The sequence below is a fragment of the Balearica regulorum genome, chromosome Z (assembly GCF_011004875.1).
Source record: "Balearica regulorum gibbericeps isolate bBalReg1 chromosome Z, bBalReg1.pri, whole genome shotgun sequence".
In the NCBI taxonomy this organism is placed as follows: domain Eukaryota; kingdom Metazoa; phylum Chordata; class Aves; order Gruiformes; family Gruidae; genus Balearica; species Balearica regulorum.
Window position 1 is genome coordinate 62779568 of NC_046220.1, and position 26482 is coordinate 62806049.

Genomic DNA, 26482 nt, shown 5'->3' on the forward strand with positions numbered 1-26482 from the left:
TATAAGGCATCTCTTCCCTTATTTTATCCAAAAGACTTAATTAAGCTCATGCTTCATACACCCATATTCTCCTGATGACAGAGTCCTGCAGAAAGTGTAAACAAAGACATTGATAGAAAAGAATGCTCAGGAGAAAGGACAGTTACCTTCTATTGCTGTCTTAAGAAGTATGCTTTTTTTTTCCCCTAAGAAAAGAAACCATTTAAATGCAAACAGCTATATTAATGCAACATTCAGCTTTGAGCTGGGTTTCTAGATTTTAGATAAAGTCTGAGTTACTGCTACCACAAACATTACTCAGCTGCACTCAACATATTAAGTAATGTTGTATGCAGGAATGCATTAGGTACTTCAAAAATGCAGCTTTAGGAGGAGAGGCTGATCTGGAAATAAACTCTGATTTGATTCCCATTCCCGCACCAACAGATACAGAGATGCAATAGATTTTTTCGTACACTCTCAGCTTTGAAAAAAATTACTCACCAAACTAGCAGTAAGTGAAGGTGCTGACTGCCCAAGTGCTTGGTAGCGCATGCGAACAAGATTAGAGGTTTCTGCAGATTGCCACAGCTGCTGTCCAGTTGCATTGGGAAGCAGGTACTTGCCTGTCAAGTTAAGAAAACGTGTGTTATAATATTAGATGTTGTACGTGAAGTGATGCAAGGGATACAGTTTACTATAAGATAACATTCTTACCATTCTAAAACACTTGTTTCTTTCACTATAGCCCTGACCAGAGTGGATTCCATCAGAACAGAATTCCTATTATTCACTTGCTAGCCCTTCACATCACCCTTCCACAAGCTACATTTCTCAGGCAAGTTTATTTTTTCAATATTCTCACAACTGTACCTTTTTCCTACCCTTGAAACAACTACTGCAACAACAGATGCAAACATCCAGAACAGTGGGTCTGAACCAAAGAAACCTAAATTCTGAAGATTAGCCATTAAAAAAATAAAATATATAAATAAAAAGACACTACCTAAGGAATAAGGTTCTGAGGTACAAAGTGAGGTTTATTGGAATAAAGCACTTACTACATAGATAACAACTACACTTCCCTGTGAGTGGTGACTATTCTGCTTCTACCCTAAAATTCCTTACAATCTACCTAAGAGGTATCACTGAATTCCCAAGACAATACCTTTACCCAGTATCCCAAGTAAGGGGAGATCACCAAGGGCAGCCATTCCTCAGGAGCACATGCATGGGGCTCCCAGGGAGCAGTTGATATACCCCTCCTCATTGGTTGCTGTGTTTATTGCATAGCCCTGTGGCCAGGCAAGCTCAGGCCCAATGAGACAGGAGGTCAGACCTCCAGTCAAAGCACCGCCCCTCCACCTGGATCACCTCCCCACAGCTTCTAATTAGGCAGAAACCTCTTCTGGCTCAGGGATCCCCTGAGCTGCAAACCAGCAGCAAGGAGAATGCTCAAGGAATTATATTAAAAGAACAAACATGTAATGCTACTGTTCCTTCTTTTTGCTTACTTTCAGGCACTGTCAAGAAACAGGACATGAGGCTATACACTGGTCTTAGCAAACATGTCCACTTTAAGTTCTTAGTTATCTCTGAAAACCATGCAAAAGTGAGACAATCTTACTACTAAAACAACTTCTCTTAGAACATCAACAAGCTGATCAAAGCAGTAATTCAAAAGATTACTTTTTTTTTAATCAAATCTAGGTTCAAAAACAGAATGCAAGATTTTGATTGAACAGCTCAAACAAAAACAGTCTTCCAAACCACACGTCCTAAACATTTGTTTCCCAAAATTAGTAATTCCCACCTCATTAATCTTGTCACCTCAGAGAACTATGGAGCAGGTACAGTGCATGACCATTGACAGAGGATTTGCATCCTGATAGATGGGCACAAGTTTGCCAGGAAATCAAAGCCTTCAGCTTCATTTTTAACAGCAGATCCACAGAGAGTTGCTGAGGTTTCTGGAAACTCTCTTGGGAGCTAAAGAGTTCCCAAGCAGCAACACACAATAATTGTTTTAATGCTTCCCACTTAGTTTTCAAAATGTGCTACTGCTCTTTGTTACACTGGTAAAGCAGAACCTATAGACATTTGTCACCCCATTTGCTAACAGCTTGCCCAAGACTAGAAGAAAAATACACAAGAAAGCTGTGGTTTCTTGCCCAATCATCCAGGATAACATTTTCCAGAACTAGAGAAACTGAATTTCCCATCTGCTCTCTCTGTTCATTGCCATCTAATTCTGGTTATCTTTGTACATAGGCTCCCACCGTCCTCAACTAAAAGCACGCCTTAAGGTATTGACTGCAATGTCCACATCTTTGATGTTGCATTGATGTCAATCCTGGAATATGCTAGTGACACATGCAGTCAGTTACAACTTATATCTGTCACCTTGAAAGGTTACTTTCTTCTCATCCAGGCAGGAAAAAGAAAATTAAAAAGTAAGTGGAAAAAACTAAATTATACATACCTTGCATTTAAACAGCTATATTTTATTTCTTTAATGCTTTCAATATCAAAAGAGGTCTATGCATTTTCTTTGCTTGCTTTTTGACTCCTCTCCTGAGGGTCAATGGTAAAACAAGGTTCTTGGGGTGAAACCAGACATTTCCTAGTGCTGGGGCCCCAATTACAAAAATCTCTCAGGCTAGAATGCAGACTACAAACACCGTAAGGAAACTTTGCAAGAAGGCTCCTAAAATTCCAGCAAAGTCAAAACAGCTCCAAACAAGACATCATGTCACTGATAGTAACACCAGTAAAATACTTTGGTAATATCTGTTTTGTCAACTAGACATACATTACACAAATCTGTCTTAGAAACTCTGTATTAACCCACTCTAGAAACCAACAGGAAAAATACATTAAACAATTTGCAACTTGATCACTGTAGTATACTTTTAGTGCATTTTATCATCATAGGAATCAATACTTGAAAAGCATTACAGGTTTCCTTTGATCTTTAGAACAAAGGAGAATGTAAGCAATAGGTCTGTTTTAATAAAGCTTGTTCTAAAACTGGGGAAGAGCATCACTCTTTGGTTAAGCAATGTACTTTCTAGTAGGGCTGTGAAACTGGTCTCAAAATCCATTGTCAGACACTAGGTCTTTCCCAGACTGCACTAATTTTCATTTCAGGTGAATCCCACTGAGCTTCCCAAGGAAAAAAAAAAGGCAGTAATTTGTATTTTGTCCACAAATTAATCTAATTTTGTTTAGGTTTGGATCCTAAACCAACAAGGTTTAAATACTAAGTCAATGAAGTCCAGGTAGAGAAAGGCATATGAGAAATAAGTGCTATAATTAATGTTTGGGGGGTGTTGGTTTGTTGTTTGGTTTTGTTTAGTTTTGTTTTTTTTTTTTAAAAAAAAAGCTTGCTTTTTGTTGTAAATGGGAGCCAGACCCAAAACATGGAGAGCTAATATTGTGATTCCTATTCATGTCAGTCACTCAGCAGAGCACTGCATACCTTACCATGTGCAGGGCTATGCTGACACAGAACATCTCTAACAGCCACCTTTATTCTTTGTCCTTTACAAGCATCTATACATTACTCAGTTTTTATCTTGCTCAAACATCTGAAAGAGGTCTAAGGTATTTTGGTACAGAGGCCAGAGGAAAGGCAATCCTATTCTTTATGACAACAAAATCTTGTACTAAGCCCTTCCTTCAACTGTAAGATTTTGCCTGACTGAAAAGAAAGCAAAGTATATTAACACAGCATCAGGGCCAGTGTCTACACTTCAAGAATTTACTTAATATTCCACTGTTTCTCTTGCATGATTAACCTCTAGAAATATTTAAAATAACATCGGAGGGCCTGTGGAGTAGCTAATTAGGCAGCTGACACAATCAAAATTGCCCATGAAAATGTAAGCGTACATGATGCCGGAATGATCTCTCCTCCCATCCTTACTCCAAGAGGAGCCTTGAGGGCACCACACATTTCGCAACTGGGGCTAGTGGAATACTGAGATTAAGGCAAGTGTAGCAGACTGTCTAGAACTCCAGATCTTCTTTTCACAGTACATCCATATATGCTTTTAAAACACAGAAATGGCATATAATAAATATGCTTTCTATAGGAGCAAATATAGTAACGGCCTATGCAAGAAGATGGTAGAGGATAAATCTCTTATCTGGAAATAACACTAACCTTTATGCAGAGAGATGCTACCAGGAGATTAGCAGTTACCAACAAGAATGCCAACTGCAACAAAATATCTGGAAAATAACAACTGTACTTTTAATACTGTACTTGTTAAAATAAGAAAACTTGGACATACTTTACAGGAATGCAATGAGGCTTTTTCATTTCCAAAAGCAAATGGAACATTAACATTTCTGACAGAAAAAAAATTTCTTCCAAAACTCAGCCTGCTTTCTTTCAGGGATTAGGGTGCCACTGCATTAAACCACCACACAATAAAACTGTCCCTGCCCACAAAGAGTTGGTCAGCAACTCTCCCTGGAGTCCTCAATTTAAAAAAAAAAAAAAAATCCAACAAAATCAAAGGAGAATAATCCCCTCAAATCATATTCACTGCTTTTTCTTGCCGCTATAATACTCCTACATTTTTTCTTGCTACAATATAATTCATAATTGTATCCATTTTCTTTAATAACTCCTTGAATTTACACACATCCACACTTTTCCTCACTGTTAAGTGATTTAAATACCAGTTTTGCACATAAAACTTGACCTGAAATACATTATTGACTTTCACACTGCATTCATTTCTGCCTTCAAGTTTAATGCTCCAAGCAGTACTTTCCTTGAGTGAACTGATTCACAGGGGACAGAGAAGACAACTTCAACTGCACCTCATCCCTTCCATCTTAATTTGGCATTTTGGCCCATATACAGCACAAACACTGCCAGTGTCCAGGGTAATCTCCATCTAACAACAGACCATTGCCACGCTGGGAGTAATTTTCTTATTACTTTCATCAGCTATTGATACAGATGAGTCATCTGCTGATACAAGTCCCCTGCTGCTGTCCTATTCAAGCCCAAGATGGCCTTTTACTCCCCTGCCTTCTGTAGAGGCTTTGCTGGCATCTCTCCTACCCCTCCTGTGCTCAAAATTATTCAAGACAGCCTAAAGTCATGTCCTGATTTCAGCTGAGATAGAGTTTGATTTCTTCCTAGCAGCTGGTATAGTGCAGTATTTTGGATTTAGGATGAGAATAATGTTGGTAACACACTGATGTTTTAGTTGTTGCTAAGCAGTCCAAGCTTTTCAACTTCTTGTACTGCCCTGCTAATGAGAAGGCAGGGGTGCACAAGAAACTGGGAGGGGACACAGCCAGGACAGCTGACCCAAACTGGCCAAAGGGATATACCATATGATGTCATATTCCATATATAACTGGGAGGTTGGCTGGGAAGCAGTTCTGCTTGACAACTAGCTGAGTATTGGCTACAGGTGGTGAGCAATTGTGCTGTACATCATTTGGTTTGTATATTCTAATATTATTATCATTATTGTCTTCCTCTTCTGTCCTATTAAACTGTCTTTATCTCAATCTACAAGTTCTACTTTTTTTCTTTTTTTTTTCTTTTTTTTTCTTTTTTTTCTTTTTTTTTTTTCTTTTTTATTATCTTCCCCATTCCACTGGGGAGGGGCAGTGAGCGAACAGCTGTGTGGTTGTTTTAGCTGCCTGCGAAGTTAAACCATGACAAGTCACAACATTGTTCGTAAAGAATGGCATCTCTTCCCACATCTGAATGCAATTCTCGTTAGTCCAGCACATTCATCAAAATGCATTTTGATGAAAGGTGACAAGTTGATTGTGCCATGGCAATGACTTTGCATTATTTAATGGTATTACATAACCATTGGTGGACATAGAAAATACATCACTGGAGTTCAGTGTCATCTTCCCCTTGAACTTGCCTCTCATATGTCTAGCTTCCTTTATAGTGGGTATTTGTGGAAAGTCTAAACAAAGTCTTTGTTACTTCTTTCTTCTATTGCATCCAGTGTGTGCGTATCTGTTGTATGCCTTACTGTGTAAGGCCAAAAGAGACTAGAAAACCACATACACTTCCTCAAAGATCTGCCACAGAAGGTGGGCTTTCCTGTATTCTAATTATAAAAATCTTTCCTACTGCTAAAGTATTACTCTCCATCCTCTCTCCCTCTCAAATCCATATCCCAGTGGGATGGCTGAGAATTACTAGATGAGCTTAAATCTAATACCTATAAACCTTCAATTTTCAGTTATAATTTAGAAATTACTTGTCTCAAATCTTCAGCAGTCTGATGCTTTAACAACTCCATAGGATTGGAAAAAACCTTCTGGCATCCAAATAAGTTTTTGCCTTTAAAAAAGTACTTAGGACAGCATAGACTGCACTGCTGGAAAGTCTGTTTTGTAATATAAGTGTAGAGATAAATAGAGAGGAAGCGTCTTGAAAGTTTTTGATGGGAACATTTTTTAATGAAAATATTAAAAGCAGTTCTCCACAACTGTAAATGGTGGACAGGTATGTGCTTTGCTAACCTGGAAGCATCTGGATTTGGACTGACAGTAACTACGGACACAACTAGTCCAAAGGGGAAGCTGTGCATATGATCACAGTGTATCACAGACCAAACTGAAGCAAGCATCCATGTGTTTGTATTAGCTGCTGTGAAATAGCAGCATTCAAAATAGCCTCTTGCCATCCTGACACCTTTAAGGCAAGGGCCAAGAAATACTTATCTCACTTAATTGTTTTGATAAATCAATTATACATATTTATGACACAAGTGCAGATTATTTAAAAGCAATTCAGAAAGCTAGATTTTTCCCCCTCACTACTTTGAAGTAAAAAAAATAACTGCTCTTATCTCAAGAAGTGACTTCTGTGGTCAAGTCAGATGGGCCAAGCACAGTTTGAAGTGGGTTGCTCACTCTGCAACTCTCTTTGGGAAGCCTTATGAGCCTGAGTGTCCTGGGTTTCAGCTGGGACAGAGTTACTCTTCACAAGCAGCTGGGAGGGGACACAGCCAGGACATCTGACTCAAACTAGCCAGAGGAGTATTCCATACCATGATGTCATACTCAGAGTACAAGGGGCCTGGCGGGTGAGGAGGAGTTGCCAGTCATGATGGGCTGGGCATTGGGTTCCAGGTAGTGAGCCAACTGCATTGTGTATCACCCGCTTTGTGTATTTTGTTAAGCACTGTTGTTGTTATTTTTCTCTCCCTTTGCTGTCCCAGTAAACTGTCCTTATTCCACCTGCAAGTTTTACCTTTGTCTTCCCATTCTCCTCCCCATGCCACCAGGGCAAGGAGCAAGCGAAGTGGCCAAGCAGTGCTGAGCTGCTGGCTGGGGCTGAAGCAGGACAGTGAGCTACTCAAGAGAAACAGGAACTGGACCCTACTGCAGATTGCTCTGCATCGTAAAAACGCACTGAAAGAAAACACAGTTGGGCACTTCCCCCTCTTAGTCCTTCTGCTTTTCTCCCCAAAAGTCAGACAGAACAGTTCATTGACAGGTCTCGCTATGAACGGAGGAAAGACTGAAGCCTCTCTGCCACCTCACCACATCACAGAGCAGCCAGGGCCACGCACAAATGGCCTGGGCAGTGGGAAGTGGAAACCAAAGCTGAAGGCAACATACCATCACTTTCGCTCCTACAGATATGTGAAGCCTCACCACAGCTACAGAAACATACACGGTGAAAGGTGAAGAGCCTCCCACACTAGTATTTCACCATCAGGTTAGGGCACTGTGCTTTACTGCTTCAAATTTAACTGTTGCAGACAGCCCAGTTGTAGGAAATTATGTAGAGGCTGTAAATTTCAAAGTCTATTCTCACATCAGTGTAGGGGGGGAATTAAAGCCCATAATTCCCATTAGCAGTAACTGGAAAGTAAAAGAATACTGGATGGATTTAAAGCCATCATTAGGAAACTTTTTGATATTTTGCCTTATTTTACTGTGGCTGCATCAAACTTCACTTAAATTTCAAATGACTACCAGCAGGCAAAAAAGAGTTACCATTTTATTCATGCCTCATTTATTACCCACAACTTAAGAAAATTAGCACATTTAGCATATTACTCAGCTGCGCATGCTTGAAGTTAATGGACAATGCCAATTTCCCAGTGTGATGCAAGAGGTTAATTTTTCTTTCAACCAATCTGTCCACTAAACACAACATTACTTAGTTAAGCCCATAATTACAACTGACATTATAATTTTTTGTTACTGTACAAGAAGCCCTTGTAAAAACTCCTATTACAGTCATTACAGATTTTTCACTTTTTGATGCACTACAAAATCTCCTTAAAATGCTCTATCTTGGTTTCATTTTCTAAAATTAGATGAAGAAGTGGTATCTGGACACGCATGAAATAAGTGTGGCCCAAAGGCAAAACTTTGGGGTGAGATTATAATCTTTAAAAAAGCAACAGATCTGTCTTAAAAATTCATCAATATTGGCAAAACTGGAACTGGGAAAGGACACATCCAGTTTTGGACCAGAAACTAATAGGACACAAGTTTAGATCTGTATAAAAAAAATTTATTAAAAAAATAATCAAGCCTCCATTAACTGCAATGGGATTCAGAATCAAGACTGTTTCTAAATAATTACCAGGAACAAGTCATCACATACAGTTAGCTTTCCTCCCAAAAATAAATACCACGTCCATGCTTGGAAAAAATTTCACTTTTAAGTGAAAGACACTTAAGAGACAATACAGAATTTTGCTTACATGGTAATTAAAGCTCCTCTGCTAACAGATACTCACATTTATATTTTGACAATTTGCAATCTATTGCTGAAGTACTGTGACAGTAATAAAATATTTGAAAGGCATTTGGGAACAATCACCAGCAAATCTCTCTAGTTTTATTTAGATTTGGGGGGTGAGGGTGGTGTTTGCTTTTTGGAGGTTTGGGGGGTGGGGTGGGTGGGTGGTTTTTGTTTTGGTTTTGTTTTCCATACCAAAAACATCTACCACAACAGCAGTGTTAACCAGCCAGTGACACTGATATCTACACGATAAAAAAACCCTACAGCCTGAAGTTATCATTTACAACTCTACTTCCTCACCTCTCAACTCTATTGAAATAGAACTCAGCAAAATAATTAGTTGAAGATATCTTACTTATCAGTGAGCTCATAGATGGGCACATTCTGCTGCTTCCTTTTCTTCATATTACCAAATAGAGCTTTTTTCCCCCCATACTTGTAGAACACAGCTCCAAAACTTAGAGACTGCTAGTCCATTCTACAACACAAACCTAATACACAGATACTACTGCTTCCTTTTTACCCTATTTTACAGTTCACACCGCTTGTAGAAAAATTTGAAGGTCCAGTTCTGAAACACTGATAATAGGAGAAAAAAAAACAGAAATTTAAGGTTCAGATTGAAGGTATGCTACCAAAAGTACATTAAACTGGACTACATCTAAGTGATGATGGGATAGTTGTATTGCTCCTTCTGATATATACAGTCAAGTTTGCAAAAACAAGAATCTTGCACACCAAGAGCTCAGAGATAGCTCTTATCTGCAACTCTAAATACTGGCAGACTTGCAACCAAGTTGTGCCTAAAATACACATGCTCTAATTTTAAGAACTTCCAAAAATTCACTGTTGCTCATTTCAACCACTACGTGAACAGCTACTTCTGCCAGCTGCCAATATTCTCTGCTCCCAGCTCTCTACCATCTTAACATTCTTTTTTTACTACTTGTTTCATAGAAATTTAAGATATGAAACAAACAGCTTCCACTGCATTATAAAGAAAATGCCCGGTACCTCTATTACGAATGACAAGCATGAAGTGATGTGTCAAGACTACTTTCTCTACAGTCCCTACTATGACCTCTAATTTTATATTAGGTATATGTTGTTATGCCACATAATTAAAGAAACTATTTGTAACTATATGCTTATAGTAATTTTTTAAAGGGGGAAGAGTTCCCTAATAGAAAAGCCTGCCCCTGTTTCCAATGGAAAACATCTGTAAACTTCAAGTCTTTAACCTTCATTCTAAGGATTAAGCACAGAAAGAGCCTTTCCCTCTTCTCAAACTGTACATTCAACTTATTTTAAAGCATCCATCTTAGAGCAAGCAGGTACAATTTCCCTTCAGATGTGGTCAGACCATTGGCTTCACAACATCCACTGGAGAGTGTCCATAGGTGAAAGGAAGACTTAAGCCTCTAGGAGTACAGGTAATGCAGTCTTGATGTGCAATTATAATTCATTTCTAAATACACTGCAGAGAAAGTTTTGCACTAACGAGCTCAGGTAACAGCAATAACAGGACTGCAGCCTCACAGAGCTCAGATTTAGGTAATCAGTTGATTAAACCCGAGCATTTAACTAAGTCCTGGCAAGTTCTTTCAAGGGTGCTTCTACAGTTACACTGCTAAGCATACTTGAGCCAGCTAATTCAACAACTCTTGGGGTATTTAAGGAGCTACAACTCAAACTTCATAAATTTACTACGCATATTTATTTCCTCCACATTTTATTTTTCCACTATGACAAATGACTCTTAACTTCCCAGCTGGTTTTATAAGCATCCGAAAAGAGGGTTAAACTCTACTTCTCCATCTTTCAAAACAGGCAACTTGCAAATATATCTGCTAATTAGGCCCTCCACTGCTACAGCTTGCTTTGATCTCTAAACAATCAACTTCTCTTGTTCCGATGATACAAACACGATTAAGCAGCAATTGAGGAGTTAAAGGCAAAATAATGAGACAGGAACATAATATCTTCTGTTCTCATCTCAGTCTATTACATGATGCAGACTCCAGACACACAGGGAAGTAAAAATCAACTCAACTATGCAGATTGATTGAAGCTTTAAATGATGAAGGTAACTGACAATGACAACTATAACCTAATGTCATCTCAACCACCAGTGCACCAAGAACCATTTAAAAACATGTATTTCATAGCAGAATAGATTTCATCTGTAGAAGTCAGCTTTATACTGCATGCTTTAAAAAACCTTTTCTCAGGTGTGTAATTAGAATAGCTAACTTCTATCTCTTTCTACTAATTCTGGAAGTTTAGCACATGGTACAGTGCTTTAAGGAACCCTTTGAGGAAGGCAGTGAAAAGACTCCAGGACATGCTCTGGGTGTGCAGTGCTACTGAATGAAGCACGTTGTGCCTGTCCCCACACTCACCTGGCTGTTGAACCTTCCCACCTTTTGTACCCAAGAAGCAAGTGGTGTTAGCACTGGTACTGGGCTGCTACCCTCCCCGCTGCTGTCCGCAAGAACCCTCAGGCAGCTGTGGCTGAAAAGACTTTCTAAACTGAGTACATCCAGTCCTGTCATGCATCACTAAGATGAAAGCAATGTTGAAACGCACTTCTGCTTTGATATGCCAGGGGAAGAAAATGCAGGAAGTAAAATTTCCTACAAAAAGGCATATCTGATAGAGCTTCAGTGGTGGCAGCCATCCTTCCCCTGCATCCCACAGCACTCCGGCTTCTGGAGCCAGAGACAGGCCGTATCCCCAGAGACCACTATGAATCACAGGGCTTTTTATGGCATGGTGCATGCATAATTAATTAGTCCCACAACTGGAAGACAGTAAACAATTTTGATATTGTACAGAGGAAATACGGAATGCTTCCCCTTGTCTATACCAACTGCACATCATTAATAAAAATATTCTTTTAAAAATGTTGCCACTAAAATAATCATAGTTAAGATAAGCAGTTGTATGGAATGGAAAGGTACCATTTCCAAAGAGGTTTCAAGGTACAAGTCATGTGATTTTATACCCAACTTTCCCCATCCACCAAGTTGTATGAAATATTTGACATTGTAAGGCTTAATGAGCTAATCTGCATTTTCAACATTAATAAAATAAAAAATTTATACAGCATGTTTGTGAAAACTCTGGATTTCTACCACTGCCAATTGCTCCCCTGTACAAATGGGGAAAACCTCCCCTTCTAAGTCCTACCAGCACATGCCAACCTATGGATAAGAGAACAGCTTGTTCTTCATGGCCCATAAAGCTGTTGATCTTTCTGCTAATTAGTGTTAGTAGAGTGATGAATCTCTGGTGCAAAAACCAGACTGAGAATCCCCACATTCATTTCAAATCAACCACGGATTCTTTATATGGGAATAGCAATAATTGCTGAGCATATTTGGATGACTTGTTAAAGGTGAAACGCTGATCAAAGCAGGAATATTAGAGCAGAAAAAAAATATATACATCCCAAGATTTCTTAGTTTTTAAGCTCTTTGCCAGACCATGAGGTAATTTCATTAAAGTGCTTTAGGATCTTTGGATTAACGATGCTATAAAATGAAATCTGTATGTGTTATGCCACCAGTATTTGTATAAAATCAAGTTAAGATTAGCAAGATAACAGCCCTACCACAATTAGAGACAATTAGCCCAGCAGGAAGTCTGTTTCAAGGCAGTTATTGATGAGATAACAGGAGGAAAGATAAGAAGTTTAAATTATAGGTAAGGAAGTGTGGGGTTTTTTGTTGTTTTCGTTTTTTTTAAAATATCTGTGGAGCTTATCAGTACAGTATAGAGACAACTGAGCTAGCTGCAGCGCTCTGCAAAATACAAACTCTTCCCAGCAATATGCTCTCGTATCTTTCAAAAGTAGAAAGGGAGATAGCAATCTCCAAATGCTGCACCAGAGCAGCTGAGGAGACAGAACAGAGCTGCACTGTGGTGCAAACTGGGGAGCAGCAAGGGAACATGAAAGCAAGGCCAATTTGATTTGCTTGTCCAAGTGATTTACCAGGTTAACTCCGTCTGCAGTAAAAGCTCATTTAATTTCTCAGCCTTTCACATTACTTTCTGCCATGAATACGATTTAAGCATCTCTGAACACAGCAAACTAAAATCTGTAGACAATTTAAGCCAAAAACCCTCTGACTGTAGACAGCCCTTTGAAGTTTGTAGAGATCAAGAAAACCAGCCACCACAGAAAAGCAGCTTTTTAATTAAACATCTTTTCTCCTGATTAGAAACAAGTTTTAAAGATCCAGTCTGTGCACTGTTAGAAATCCTTAAGAAGGCAATCTAAGGCTAGAGGGAGAGGCATTGAAATACACATGTACCCACAGAAGTCTATTGTCCCAAGAGGAACAGAGCTGACCTCACCTGACCGTGCTTTGCTGATCTCAGTCTGCCCAGCACTCGTCCAATGGCCCTGCACCAGGGTCCTTTGGAAGCAAAGATTTTTTTTCCCCCTCCATATTTGACCTAAGGCTATTAAATGAGTAGCTACATCTCAACTTTGCAACAGGGCTTATTCCGTAGTTGAATAAACTGTGCAAGGATTGTGTTTTACACCATCTGTGGCACAAGCAAAACTTTTAAAGCTCCAGTTTACTTCCCAGGTAAAGGATGCCACAAGTGCTGTTACAGGAATGCATGCACACAGGGAACTGGGAAGCTGATGCAGGGAGGAATTAGGATGCAGAAGCAGCAGAAGAGGAGAAAGGAAAACACGGATTATTGTGTAGTGTTCATGCTACCAAAACTTTATAACCGTTTGGAAACATGACATTTTAAATTAAAAGAGGGAATGCTCATCAATTACTTTCAAATACTTTTACTCTGAAGTTGTTTTATCTCATTAATGCTTATGTTTAGCAACCCCTATTATGAGATCTTGTTTTTCATACTATCTTTCTATTAAGCAGTACTGCTAGCACTTCACAACAACAACTATTAAAGCAGATTTGCTAGACTAATAGCACACCACATCTGAGAAAGTATTTTCATTCCAAATTCAGCCTCTCTTTCTCCAAGAGTCTTCCTCCTCCCTCTCCTTTAAGGATTAAGGAAAGCAATACTGTTGCAACAATTAGACTGAAGTGACTTTTCCAAAATATAATAGCATGGTATCTCCAGGAAGCAGTATTTATTTATTTGCCAAACTATTTAATATCATTGGTTCCCTACCAATTTTCAGCAGGAAGCTATAGTAAACTCACTCTCAAAAACATTGATTTAATTTTCTTCAACTGTGAAGAGCATTCTTTACGTACCACTGAAAAAGCATGGTTGCTAGATTTCTTAAAACTGGGTAATTCAGGAAAAAAAATAATCTGGGTTCCAGTTTCCCTGAAGCTGTGTAAAATATAAGTTCTGTTTCTATCCCACCTCTCCAAGTTTCCAAACCTCCTCTCCCTTGTGTTAATTTCCCACTGGAAAGACTTTTGCACATCATTCTCAATTTCTCATATTCTTATGTAAAGAGTTTTGTAATTTACTTTAGCCAATTCAGAGTAGTAGGTTCTCAGTAACTGTAATCCTTCAGGTTTTGTAAGTCTCATTCAACATATTGCGACAATATAGATTTTATTTCTTCTCATATGTCATGCATAACATTATTCCCTCTTGTAAAGCCCAATAAATTAATTTGTCTGGGATCTATTCCCAGAGATAAAAACCCTATCTATTTACCTCTATTAGTATTCAGCCCTGCAGGATTTGAACTATCTAGTTTTACATAAAACAAATTAAATTTTTATTTTTGTTTTTATCATTAATACTACTTATGCTCTATGGCTCAATAATATTGTGTTTTCAACAGCAAAGGGAAAGTCAAAGTAACACACAAAGCACAATTCACTTATTTGCTAACATTTGAAGTGATCAACAAGCATCAGCATAGGAATACTCCGCAAATTGGTAGGCTAAGAGTCTTCTCTCTTGCTTTAGTTACTCCCACTCAACATGTTTCTAGGAGTTTAGCAACAGTAACTTTTTTGAACAACAGAGGTAGAGACTGTAACCTTAATTTCAAAAATACCTTTCTGAACTACTTTCCAATGGACTTACACTCATTGCTAAGCTAGCACTGAAGAGAATCAAAAGCAATAAAACAGAAGAATAAAGGAAGACAGTAATCAGTGTAGTTATATTAAAGATCAAGTACTTTTTCCAAATGACAGGCCTCCAAATATTTTTTTTCCCCCCTTATGGACCAAGAGTATCTTTTCAGAAACTTTAAGATTCAAACAGAAATTAGGGAGGGGATGTGTGAGCATAGAAGTAAACCCAAATCAAGAACATGTCAATTCACTTTAATGGAAGGCCTTCTCAACCCCCTCCCACTTTTTTTTTTTTTTGATACTGCGATTCTTGTAGTTTCAAACCAAAATGGTGAGCCACTCTTAAGCATTAAAGCAACTAAAAAACCTCCAAAACTTAAGTATGTAAAAAGAGGCATGTAAATACAAGTTCAAGGTAACACTGAAATGATTAACTTAGAATTACTGAGCATTTGAAACAATTCCAGGAAGTAGTTCTCTATCTGCAGCAGTTTCTTTAAAATAATTTTTAAAAAAAATCCCAAAAGCATATAAAGAACCTTCTGTCATCAGAATGACTTTAATTTAATCACCATCATGAAAGCTGATAAGATATTTAAACTATTTTAAGATACCAAAGCCTTAGGGTATCCAGGTTCATTTAAAGTGCATTAGTAATAAAGCAGTTTAACATCATTGCACACTATATTCCCTAATCCTGACATGAAACCCTGCACAACATATTGCAAGCAGACAAAAAGCATATCCATTTCCCTTTATAAAAACTTCAAGTAATAATTCAAGCATAGAGAAAAAGACCAGAGACTACAGCAGCAGAGCACATTTGCTTCATTTGGTTTTGATTAGGCTGCCTCTTTATCTGCAGAGCTTATACAGGAAAGTTCCATTTGTGAAGACCACCACCTTACTTCAAAGTTAAACAAAAACAAAATTAAAAACCACACCAACCTCCTGCTGAAATAATAAGTAGTGTGCTGGCAATTTTTAGTTTCAGGAAAACACTGGTCTACACTTCAAGTTTTTAGGATCTAGATAAGCCAGAAAGTTCACTGATATTGTTAGCAAAATTGATACTTCAGGCTGCTGTAAATCCCTTAGCTTTCATGAAAGCCCATAAAGATCACAAACACTATTATATTGTTTCTGAAATCTTTATAATACAACTCCTGATAATAATGAAGCTGCAAGGGAAATGGCAAATCTTACCCTAGTGACACTAAAAATCACACCAACAATTATGTGATGTGACAAGAAGTTTCTGTAGTAGTATCTGTCTTTCCTCCACATAAAGTATGAGACAACCTACCTTTTAAGTTACTTAGGCCAAAAAACAAAAGTATTATTTGTCACTCATTGGAAGCATTGCAGGTGATTCTAAGCTACTGATTACAGGGAGATGTATTTCAATAGCTTCTTGGAGCTTATTCCAGCATAAGGACAGGGAGAGGGGTGGGAAGGAAGTGAAAAAAGCAAATACTTTAAAAGCACTTCCCAGATACTTAGGGCAGAAGAGTCAGCTCTAACCACTGTGGCACCATTTTTCCATCCCCAAGCAAAAACACCTCTGAAAAATGTACAGAATTTAGAGACAGAAGACATTCACTTCTCAAGTAAATGCAATTTCAACTTCCTCTAACCTCAACTTCACCTGCTTGATTTTGATATCAATCAACATCACTTGAGCAGATAAAACAAGATGTTGAGTCTCAAGTTTATCTAAATTCACTGAAATCTATGGTCCCTCTAACCAAGTACTTAATATCCTGCTGTTCTTCACAACAAATTCTTTAAACTGTTAGAAACTGTTCACTTTAGGAATATATTTAATTACAAAATTCTAGTGAATTTAAATTTTTTTTCTTGAAATACACAAAGCAAGTGCCAGTTAACCTGTCCCAATGTTTTCACATTCATTTCACTCCACACTCAAAAGCAATCACTCTTCCATGATCACCGCAGCCATACAGCTCCCTGGACACAATCATTATTTCAGCATCTGGCATCTTCCATAGATGCTATCAGGGCAGGGAAGACCTGAGCCCTCCTCAAGCATCCTGCTACCTTTGTATGGCTCCACAGAGGAGAAGTTACAGTCCACAGCCAGTGGCTAGCTGGTAATGCCCCTCCTCCCCTGAGAGAAATCCACCAGATAAGTGAGGCCAAATTGCTTTGAATTTAATGAAATCAAGGCTAAAGGGACCATCTGTGCACTTCAGCTCCTTGAGAAAACAAGATGCATGTGATCCCATAGATGAACGCATGCAAGCACATCTCAAACAACCCTCAAGTCACCAAACTAAGTCAACAAGATAAATGCCGTATTTTGAAAAATTTCAAGAAATGGATTACTTTCAGGGTGTGCTTGGCCACCTATCAGCATCCCATGGAGGCAGAGCCTCAAACATGAGCTCACACCACAGAAAATCAGGGAACACATGTGGGTTTTCTAGCTGAAACCAGGACAAAAAGACTTCATGGAAGCTCCAGGTGGAACTTACACCTCCCTCAAAGAGTTCAGCCATAGGGCAAACATCAGGGGTCAAGGTGCCATCAGCTCCATGGTTGCTAAACCTCCAAGTGACATTACACATACTCCAAACTCACCAGTCAGAGCTTCTCCAAGGCTTCCTCTTCTGAGCTGTCTCCCATCTTCACTCAGCTGCCTCTTAAATTTAGAAGGCTTTCCAGGGCCAGAAGAGACTTCAGGACTGCTGGATTTTCGAAAAGGCATAGGTGGGGGAGACAATATGTGATCAAGCTGCAAAGAAACAAGAGGAAAAAAAAGTATATATACTGTTCAAATGCTTACGTCCATTAAAAAAAATCTAGGCTGCCTTTACCTAAGGATTATGACAGCATTTGGAAAAAAGCCTTTACAAAAATCTTACAGTAACTAAATTGCTAACTGAAACCAAAAATTTTGCAAGTGCCAGATTTGTGGCTGGCTGTGTAAGAAAGCCATGCTCCTCTTGTACGGTTCACACCACCTCTGACCACACTACCACACAAGGAGCATTTTTTGCAAGTGGTCCAGTCTCAAGGTACAAGGAATCAGACTTCAGCTTACTCGACCTTCCGTAAAGCAGTCTTTTAGCAGCTGTGAACCCTGTGACCTCGCAAGCTATGCGATCTGCTCTTGACAACATTTTTCCTTGGCAATTTCTCCCCAGCTTCATGTGAGCAGTCACTAGATGGCACTGTACTATCAACAAAATGCAAACCACTGCCCAGTCTAGGGAAACACTGACAAAAGATTTATCAACACCAGCACCAAAAAAAAAAAAAAAAAGAGCCTGCTTATGAAACAGGCATTTTACATTCATTTACACTGACTTTGAAATAACAGTAAATACAGATCCTCATTCTTCAAATTGTGTTCTTGTCATCATTCCTACACATTTTAGCCCTCTGGTTTTAAGAATCCATTTAATACCTTGATATTTAATTAAATTCACAAAAACAAAACAAAAAGCAAGTGAGTAAATACAGGTAAAGGAAGAAAGAGCAGAGACACGAGTAAGTAAAATAGAGTTTTACAAGTGTCCTTCTCCTTAAACTGGTGCAGTCACATGATGTCACTATTTTGCAAACCACTCAAATCTTTTTCTGTAAGATTAAAACCCTGATTCTTACCACAATTTTTAGGAAGCCATGCACATCAAAGTCTTTTAGATTTTTTTACAGTTCATGTACTGAGACTTATCAGCCAATCTACGCATCACCTGCATACCCAACTGCTTCATCCTCTCTATCCACTGAAAGCAAGGAGTCAAGGTCACCATAGTCACCAAGGAAGATGCACAGTGAAACCCATTTTTGCTTACAGGCAATCCTACAGCAAAGTACTGTATGCCCTACAAAACATTTTGAATCTGATGTTTAGAGTTTCTTATGTATTTAATATTTCAAGTTAGTTAGTGGTTTGGGTTTTGTTCTGGTTTTTTTTAACCAAATCTGCAGCTTATTGGAAGTGTTTGCAGATATACACTTCTAAAGCATTAAGAAACACAGTGGTTTCTGAATTTGCTCCTTCAGCATATTAAGACTCATTCACGTTCATGACAGACACTGAACTAACCAATGAACTCACAATCCATACCTTCAGCAATTTCCTAAACTGGGAGGTTTTGAGGTCACAAAGAATAGAAATTAACCATTATTACAATTTTTCTTTTACAAACACAGGTATATCACAAGTATTTCTATTTTCAAGTGCTAAGACACAAGATGAATTTACAAATCAGAAAATACAACAGCTGGCTTCTAAGAAACATTATTTTAAGACTCTCTCACATAAGTCTATAATACTCAAACTACTCGCTGACTCATGGACTGCAATGATCACTCAGTGCTGCACTCCCAATGAATCCAAGCATCCGACAATGACATGATCCAATCAAGGCTTCAGGTGAGTTATAGGTAAAAATTCATGCACTTTCTTAAAACAGGTTTGCACTTCAAAGTCACCAATCACATTTTAAATCTTTTTTTCCTGGCATGATGTTCATCAAAACTTCAAACAACAACAACAAAAATCAACAAATGCACTAAGCTCCCTGCATGTTAGCACTTAAGTCTAAAATATCACAGCAATATTATGTTTCACTAAGTGTTTCTTGGGGTAGAAGTTCATTTTAATATAGCAACAGTCAAACTGTAGTAGACAACACTTACACAAATTTGTCAGCTGGGTTTCAGCTGGATGTATAGAACCATCTCGCATCACCTGAAGCAACTATACCAAAAGACATTATATGATCTAGCACTACAAAGAAACAATATGGAAATATGTGATTTAACATTTTCACATTGATGGCCAACTGCTTAACGTAAACAATTACGCATATATCAACAAAGCATTTCTGGAAGCTATCTGAAGGCTCACTTTTGCTTCCAAAGGACAAAATAAGATCTATAGTACATACAGTGTGTATTTGAAAGGAGTCTGTACTTCTAACTGCTGTTGAAGTAGACCGAGAAGAGTAGACAAGGATACACAGCCTTTAACAGCCTTGACACAACAACTCTGAATGCTGGGGAAATATGAAGAAAATGGACTGCAGAAAGTAGCCAGGCTTGCAAGCTCTCCCTGAATAACTTCTTGTGCTATTCTCAAGGAACAGACAGTTAGATGAAGCGATTTGACCCAGAGGGGCTTTCTAGCCCCCATTCAGACCTTACTTCCACCAAAAGCCTATGCAGCTGATGAAGAAGCCTTCTGTGCTGAACAAAACAGCCTTCCTCTCCTGCCAGGAGAAGTCCAAGTAAGTGAAACCAACAGAGAACATTTTACTAGGTACTGCTTCCTTAGAACAAACGGCTGATTCTGAAGAAGTATAACATGGCGCATATTCAAATCACAAAGTGGTTAATTCAGCCAAAACAACACTACAGTCATTCAGTAATAATATTATGACAAGTTGAAATAAGTAATAGCAAGATCTATTAAAAATTGTTCATACCTATTTGAAAGACCTTCTGGAAACCCATACACTATGAAAGTTCAGGTTGTGTGTCTTACCAGATTGGACACTGCTGTCCACAAGACAACATCAAAGCAAGTATCTTGAGGAATGAGGGTTGTTGATATGCTACCAGAGATATTTTAAATAATTTTACTCAAGCTGCTTCTACTGAGCATATCGAATAGTTTTGCTCTGCCACAATCATCACTATACTGGTATTTACTTCATGCTTACTAGCTATATGGACATGTCAATGTTGGATGGCATACAAGCCCAACAGGAAAACCAGGGTTTGGTTGGTTGCTCCTTTTTCTCGGTGACACTTGCTTGACAGCAAGCTGCAAGGAATACAATAGCTGTATCCCTGCAAGCAGTTTCCACCAAACAGACATTCATGTTATACTTTGAGGTTTTGGTTATCACTATTCTGCCCACTCTCTTATCACTGCACTCAGGCTGCAAGCATACACTTCTGTCCACACCCTTTTTAAAGAAATGTTAGTGACTTAAGGGGCAATGTGATAACAGAGGGCAGTTTTTCCACTTGTCTATGGAATTGCTAGGCAGCAGAATAAAACAATCTGAGAAGTTACTTCAGGAAGTCACTACTTCAAAGACCCAAAACAGCTAAGACAAAGTATTTGAAAACAAATATATTTGATTGTCCTGTATCCTCAGTACAAGAGTTAAAGTTAGCCATTGAGTGTATACAGGCTGCTTAGAGAGGGATTTTTAATCAGTACACATTTCACCACCAGTCCCTGCTGTTAAGATTCACAACACATGGATAGTTAACTTATGTAAAAACGCTCTTTCCCTCCCACATTAAATACTGAATAATTCCTTTCCGACAAAGGCACTTTGAAAGACAGAGAACACACAGCAAACTCCAAGCTATGCAGAGCACACTGTTCTAGTAAATTCATTCCTTACAATCCATTTTTCCATAAATTTAATTAAAAAAAATCTGCCTGCTTATGTTGTAGGTATGATGAATTTCTACAGAAGCACTATAAAATTTAGGAGGTAACAGTTTTCACAAAACCCTATTCCCCTCCCTCCCTCTCACGAACCTTACCAAAAGGAACAGACAGTATCATTAGAGGAGAACGGCTTAAAAATTACACAGAACAGAATCATCACAGTATTCTTACCATAGACTTCTACACATAGATTTAAAGATCCTATAAAAACATGGACGGAATTTGAGTGACAGTCTCCTCCAGTTATACAGGTATTTCCTCCAGGGAATCAGGACTGAATCAATTTGTCCTCAAACCATTTTTTTATTGGGTTTTTTTCATATTTTGAAGCTATTCATTTTCTGTGTGAATAGAATCAGCTACATTCTGCTAAAGAAAATTATTGTCACACTGTACTAGCCATTGACTTTTAACAGCTCACCTACTCAGAAAGGGTTACCTTCATGTTTTTAAAAACCATCAGTAGCATTAAAACCAGCCATCTACGGTTGTGTATTTATTCTACAGCTAGAATGAATTCTCTGCTTGATAATTATATCATCAAGTAGTCAGATCAAGTACATCAGCCCACATGTCCTTAAGAAAATTAAGGACAACTGGTTCAAAACAGCATCAGTGTTTAGAAGTACAATTTGAGCTGAGTATGTAACAAGGTGTGAGGCAGCCAGAAAGAAAATAATAGCTTTCAGGAGAGGAAATCCATGGTACAAGAAGGTGAATGAAGCTAAGATAACACTATCACACTGATAACACCAGGATAAGGAAAACACGCTATTCTGAGCTGCTGAGATTTGTTGCAACATGAGGTAGTTTTTTTCCCCAAGAAAAATTAAATTGAAATGAGAACTGATCTGCTCAGCTCCATCTTTTCTTGAAACACCCACTATGGTTTTATTGAACAAAATACTTCATTCCCAGCCTTCCCTAATCACTCCATAGGCAATATTCCTACTTCCCACAGAAAATGGGAAATACAGGTCAAGTACTCAGTCTTAAATATATGAACAAAGATGTTCTATTAAGCATTTTAATTTCCTCCTCTTGAACACTGCAGCACTCCACTCTATCTCAGGTCATGTCGTATATGTACATTAAATCCTAAAGTTCCCATAAAAAGGCTGTGCACTGTCGCCCATTTTAAGGCACCAATCCAAGAGATATATCACCTGAAAACTCTCACATATAGTGCACCAAAAGCAGAAGATATCCAGCACGTTTAGGTTTTTTTCATTATCAACTGAAAGTCCCAACGTAGCATTCTACTAATAAGTACGTTGTCATCAAACATGCCAAATCACATCATACCTATCCAGATGCTTAGAGCAGCAAGAATGGAAAGCATCATGCTCCAGTCCCATGCAGACAAAAATACAGGAGCCTATGTGCTGGTGAAAACTTATTCAATTGTGCCACTGAAAACTCTTATCTTTATAGAGTTAAATGCTTAAGAGGACCATGGCTTCACAAACCTAACAGATCCCTGTCTCCAGACATAAGCCATGCCAGAAGCAGGTGTGGTTCTGAGGCCAGTCATTGCTAGTTCAACAGAGATTGACTTTGTAGCAAAGCAGACTGTTAGGAACATAAATCAATCTGTTTCTTCACATTATTTACACTGGGTTCCTCACAGCATGCTGCCGTTGTATCTGGCTCTTTTGTGAGCATTTTAAGCACAGATGATGAAACCAAACAGCCCAGCAAGGCACTTTCGAGGCAAACTATACAAACTTACTTCAGCTGGGTATAGGGGAGACTTACGTTCTTATCACTTAAATATTGCCCCTAAGTCTAATTAAATTTAGCACAGATACATGAGTTTTGATTAGCTGCATTGACACACACAGCAACACTGAACATGACCTTGTTAATCTGACAGTCATACTGGTATCTTCTCAGGAACACACATGATGTACAAAGGCCTTTGCTTCTGACAAAAAAAAATTAATCACTTAATTTCCGACGTAGGGAAAACTGCCAACACTCTCAAAAAGCAAGAAAAGTCAAAGTATCACATGCAGGCTGCTAGCCAGGGTGAAGCTGCAGCAGCTCAACAGGTCAACCCTACTAGAAAAGATGCAGCAGGACCAGACTCAGAGCAGATTCTGTTAGGACGTTTGTTTGATAATTTAATCCAAAAAAGCAAGAAAACAAAGAGCAGGGTTCGAGGGGTCTGCCCAACCCACTCAGCTCTGCTCTAAGTATACCGTCCACAAAAAAAATCCCTCCTTCTGTAGAGGTACAGCTCCTCCAAGCGCTGCCTGAGCATCAGGAAGCATGCTCACATTTCACCTTTGCTTCCACAGTTTTAAAAGGGATCTGACAAAAGAAGATAAAAAAGAAAACCCACCCTTCGCTGCCCAGATGCGCAGCAGTGCGTGCCACCACTACGCAGCAGGAAGGATATTCCCTTCCTGTCCCCATCCTGCTGGCCATCTTGTCAGGAAAAAAGTGTTTCATAGTGTTGAAATAAGCTGTTGGTGACTACTGCCACATCTGTCTGCTGCTAAAGACTCAACAAGTAGCCAGGAGGCAGCAAGAGAAAGCTGGCAGAAAGCTACTCAAACACCCCTGCTTCAGTCAGGGAGGAAATCAGGGGCACAATCCAACTCCCAACCCTGCTGGGCTGCTGCCAGGGTCAGGGAAACACCTTTGCTGGGGCAAAGGGACAACAACTGGAAACCTGCATGCTTGCAGTGTTAATGAAGAAAAAACACCCATACACACAACAACATTTCAGGAATTACAAGATGCTGTAGGTTTAAACTGTAGGCATCAGCACAAGTGCTTCAGCAGTCCTGCTCCTTCCAGGAGGTCTGTGGATGCTGAGGAGCGGTGGTGGCTGTCCCCATGCAGACACAACTTCACACGGCATGGCAGAGCATGTTAGGAAGACATGATTTTTGCAGCTTGGGGGGGTGTGTTGTTTTCACTAATTTATCTACTCCTAAGAAGTATAAGAGAACCAAGACAGCCAAGTGTTTAGCTGAAACACTAGAAACCAAGTGTCAACAATTTAAATGAAAGTTATGAATACTGTGCATCACTAAAAACGACCCAAAGCAGTATTTTCTTACTTTCCTTTACATAAAGCCTCTTTTTTGGCAGATTTTTGTTAATATTCTATGGCTGTATTCATTTTCCTACTATCATATGCACAGCTATTAGTAGCATTAGCAATGCTACGCGCTATGCTCTGCTACAGAGAAAAATAACAAACTAGCCAAGATGAGTATTTTTTTAATTTCTGAATGAAAGGAGAAATTACCTATACATCAAAGTTCTTTTCCATTTGCTATTTCTAGGCACACAGGCAGAATTTTCACCCTTAATTATTTTAATGATCCTTTTTACAGCACAAGAAAGCCATGACAAATGCATGGAAATATGTATTTATACGCTATGTATGTGCAGGCATCCACACGCACACCTTACTGCAAACATTTCCAATGCTGCTGCTGATACACAGATTTTAAGAAAGATTTTTCCTAGCTTTAACTAGGAGGGTGAAAACTTAGTAAAACTAACCTTCAAAGTCACTTTCAATTGTAAAACAAAAAAATTGAAATACATAAGAAAGAGACCTATTCATCTTTATCAGCTGTTGACACCACCATCATTCGTCTTGTGAAAAAAAATAATTCAGAGGAGAATATATATCTCTGGAAAGAGGGGGGTTTTTTGTTATACCATGAATACTAATGAAGTGAAAGCAGTTTAGTTCTTTATAAAATCTATTTCCATTCACTTTTACCAATGAGCTCCTAGACTACCTATAAAGGTTTCATTTATTCTATCGCATTGGAGGCCTCAGAAAACTAATTGTTTATTCAAGTCTATCTGCTCCATCCATGCTCAATTAGGTCTCACTTTTCCCTCACAGTGAAATTAAAAATGCAAGATTAAACATTCCTCGTTCCACTGACCAGCTCCCCATAACAAGCCACTCTGAACAACCACCGCTCCAAGCGCAGCAAGAGCTTCTTGACCATAATACAGTGTTTGAAGGACCTACCCAGTGACTTACAGAATTCCTACTCATTAAATTATTCCTCTGACTAATGAAAACACATTTGTAATGCAGCTTTCTAACAAGCACTACCAAGCACTGTTAAGTATAATCAAGCATTCCAGCTACAGCAATTCACAAGTATGTCAATTTTAAGAACAAGAAATGTAATCTTTACATACAATAAGAAAAAGTTCTCAATTTATTATTCCTTATTTAGACTATCAAATATCATTTCACCATATAAAGCTTCAAATCCAGCATCATTTTCATTAGAAATAACATATCAAATACATTTATGCAAGGCAGGTACAAAACAAAAGAGAAACCCATGATGAAATGAGCTTGGAGTAAAAGGTTCTCAGCACGTAATGGAGCTGAAGTTGATCCATAAATCAATGCAAGATGAAAGCAAGATTATTTATGTGAAAGGGTTGCATTGTTAATTTACAGTCTGATTTAGAAAAGAAACGCATTACTTGATCAACATACCAGTGATATGCATGTGTGTACTTGAGCACAAATTAGTAATAATTACCGGTGGTGTATCTCCTCATATTTTTTAATTAACCTTAACAAGCAGCATATACAGTTCCAGAAAACGCAGGTTTTCCCTGAGTTTGCCTTTAACACACTCCTAAGTTTTTAAATAATGCAGCCTCACCACAAGAGACCTTGCAGACAAGGGCTTTTTGATCTCTTTCTTCCCATTCAGTGCTGAAAAAGATACCATGCACAGTTAGCGAACAATAGCTGCCATGAAAAACCTTTTCCCTGAACTGTTCTGAAAGTGAACTAGAATAAGGCATTTGATAGCTTTATAGTTTCACCCTAGATGTCTAACACAGAATTCAGAGATTGGGATGCTTCTCCTTTAGGCTCACCAACACAATTAGCAAAAAAATATCAGAAGGGCAAGCATATCTGGGGAGGTGAGGGAATACAACCCAATTTGCATTTGGCAGAGATCTGTAGTTAAGGACAATAATCAAGACTCATGGTTGTAATTTTAAGTGCCTCCACTGCATTTCACATCTTCTGTCAGTTGCCATTTGTCAGTCTCAGACAATTTACCCAGGTCTATCATTACAAAGTGTTTATTAACACTATCTGGCTCAAGGAAAATTTTTTTTTTTTTAACCTGAAGACTTCAAGAAGTATTACAACTAGGAAAACACGTGTGAGAATATAACCAGAAAGATAATAAGGGATGATTTTAAATACTCCACCCCTCTATT

The 26482-nt window shown here is 38.6% G+C and overlaps 1 protein-coding gene across 2 annotated transcripts in view; it reads right to left on the reverse strand.

The window, feature by feature from the left end:
* Nucleotides 1-26482, reverse strand: part of MAST4 (microtubule associated serine/threonine kinase family member 4) — a 285948-nt gene that overhangs the window by 214644 nt on the left and 44822 nt on the right. For both annotated transcript variants that reach the window (XM_075739819.1, XM_075739818.1), the window contains exons 2-3: nucleotides 17395-17548; nucleotides 484-605 (exon numbers count right to left, since the gene is read on the reverse strand). In XM_075739819.1, coding sequence (XP_075595934.1) covers nucleotides 484-605; nucleotides 17395-17548 — 276 coding nt within the window. The remainder of the gene's footprint in view (nucleotides 1-483; nucleotides 606-17394; nucleotides 17549-26482) is intronic.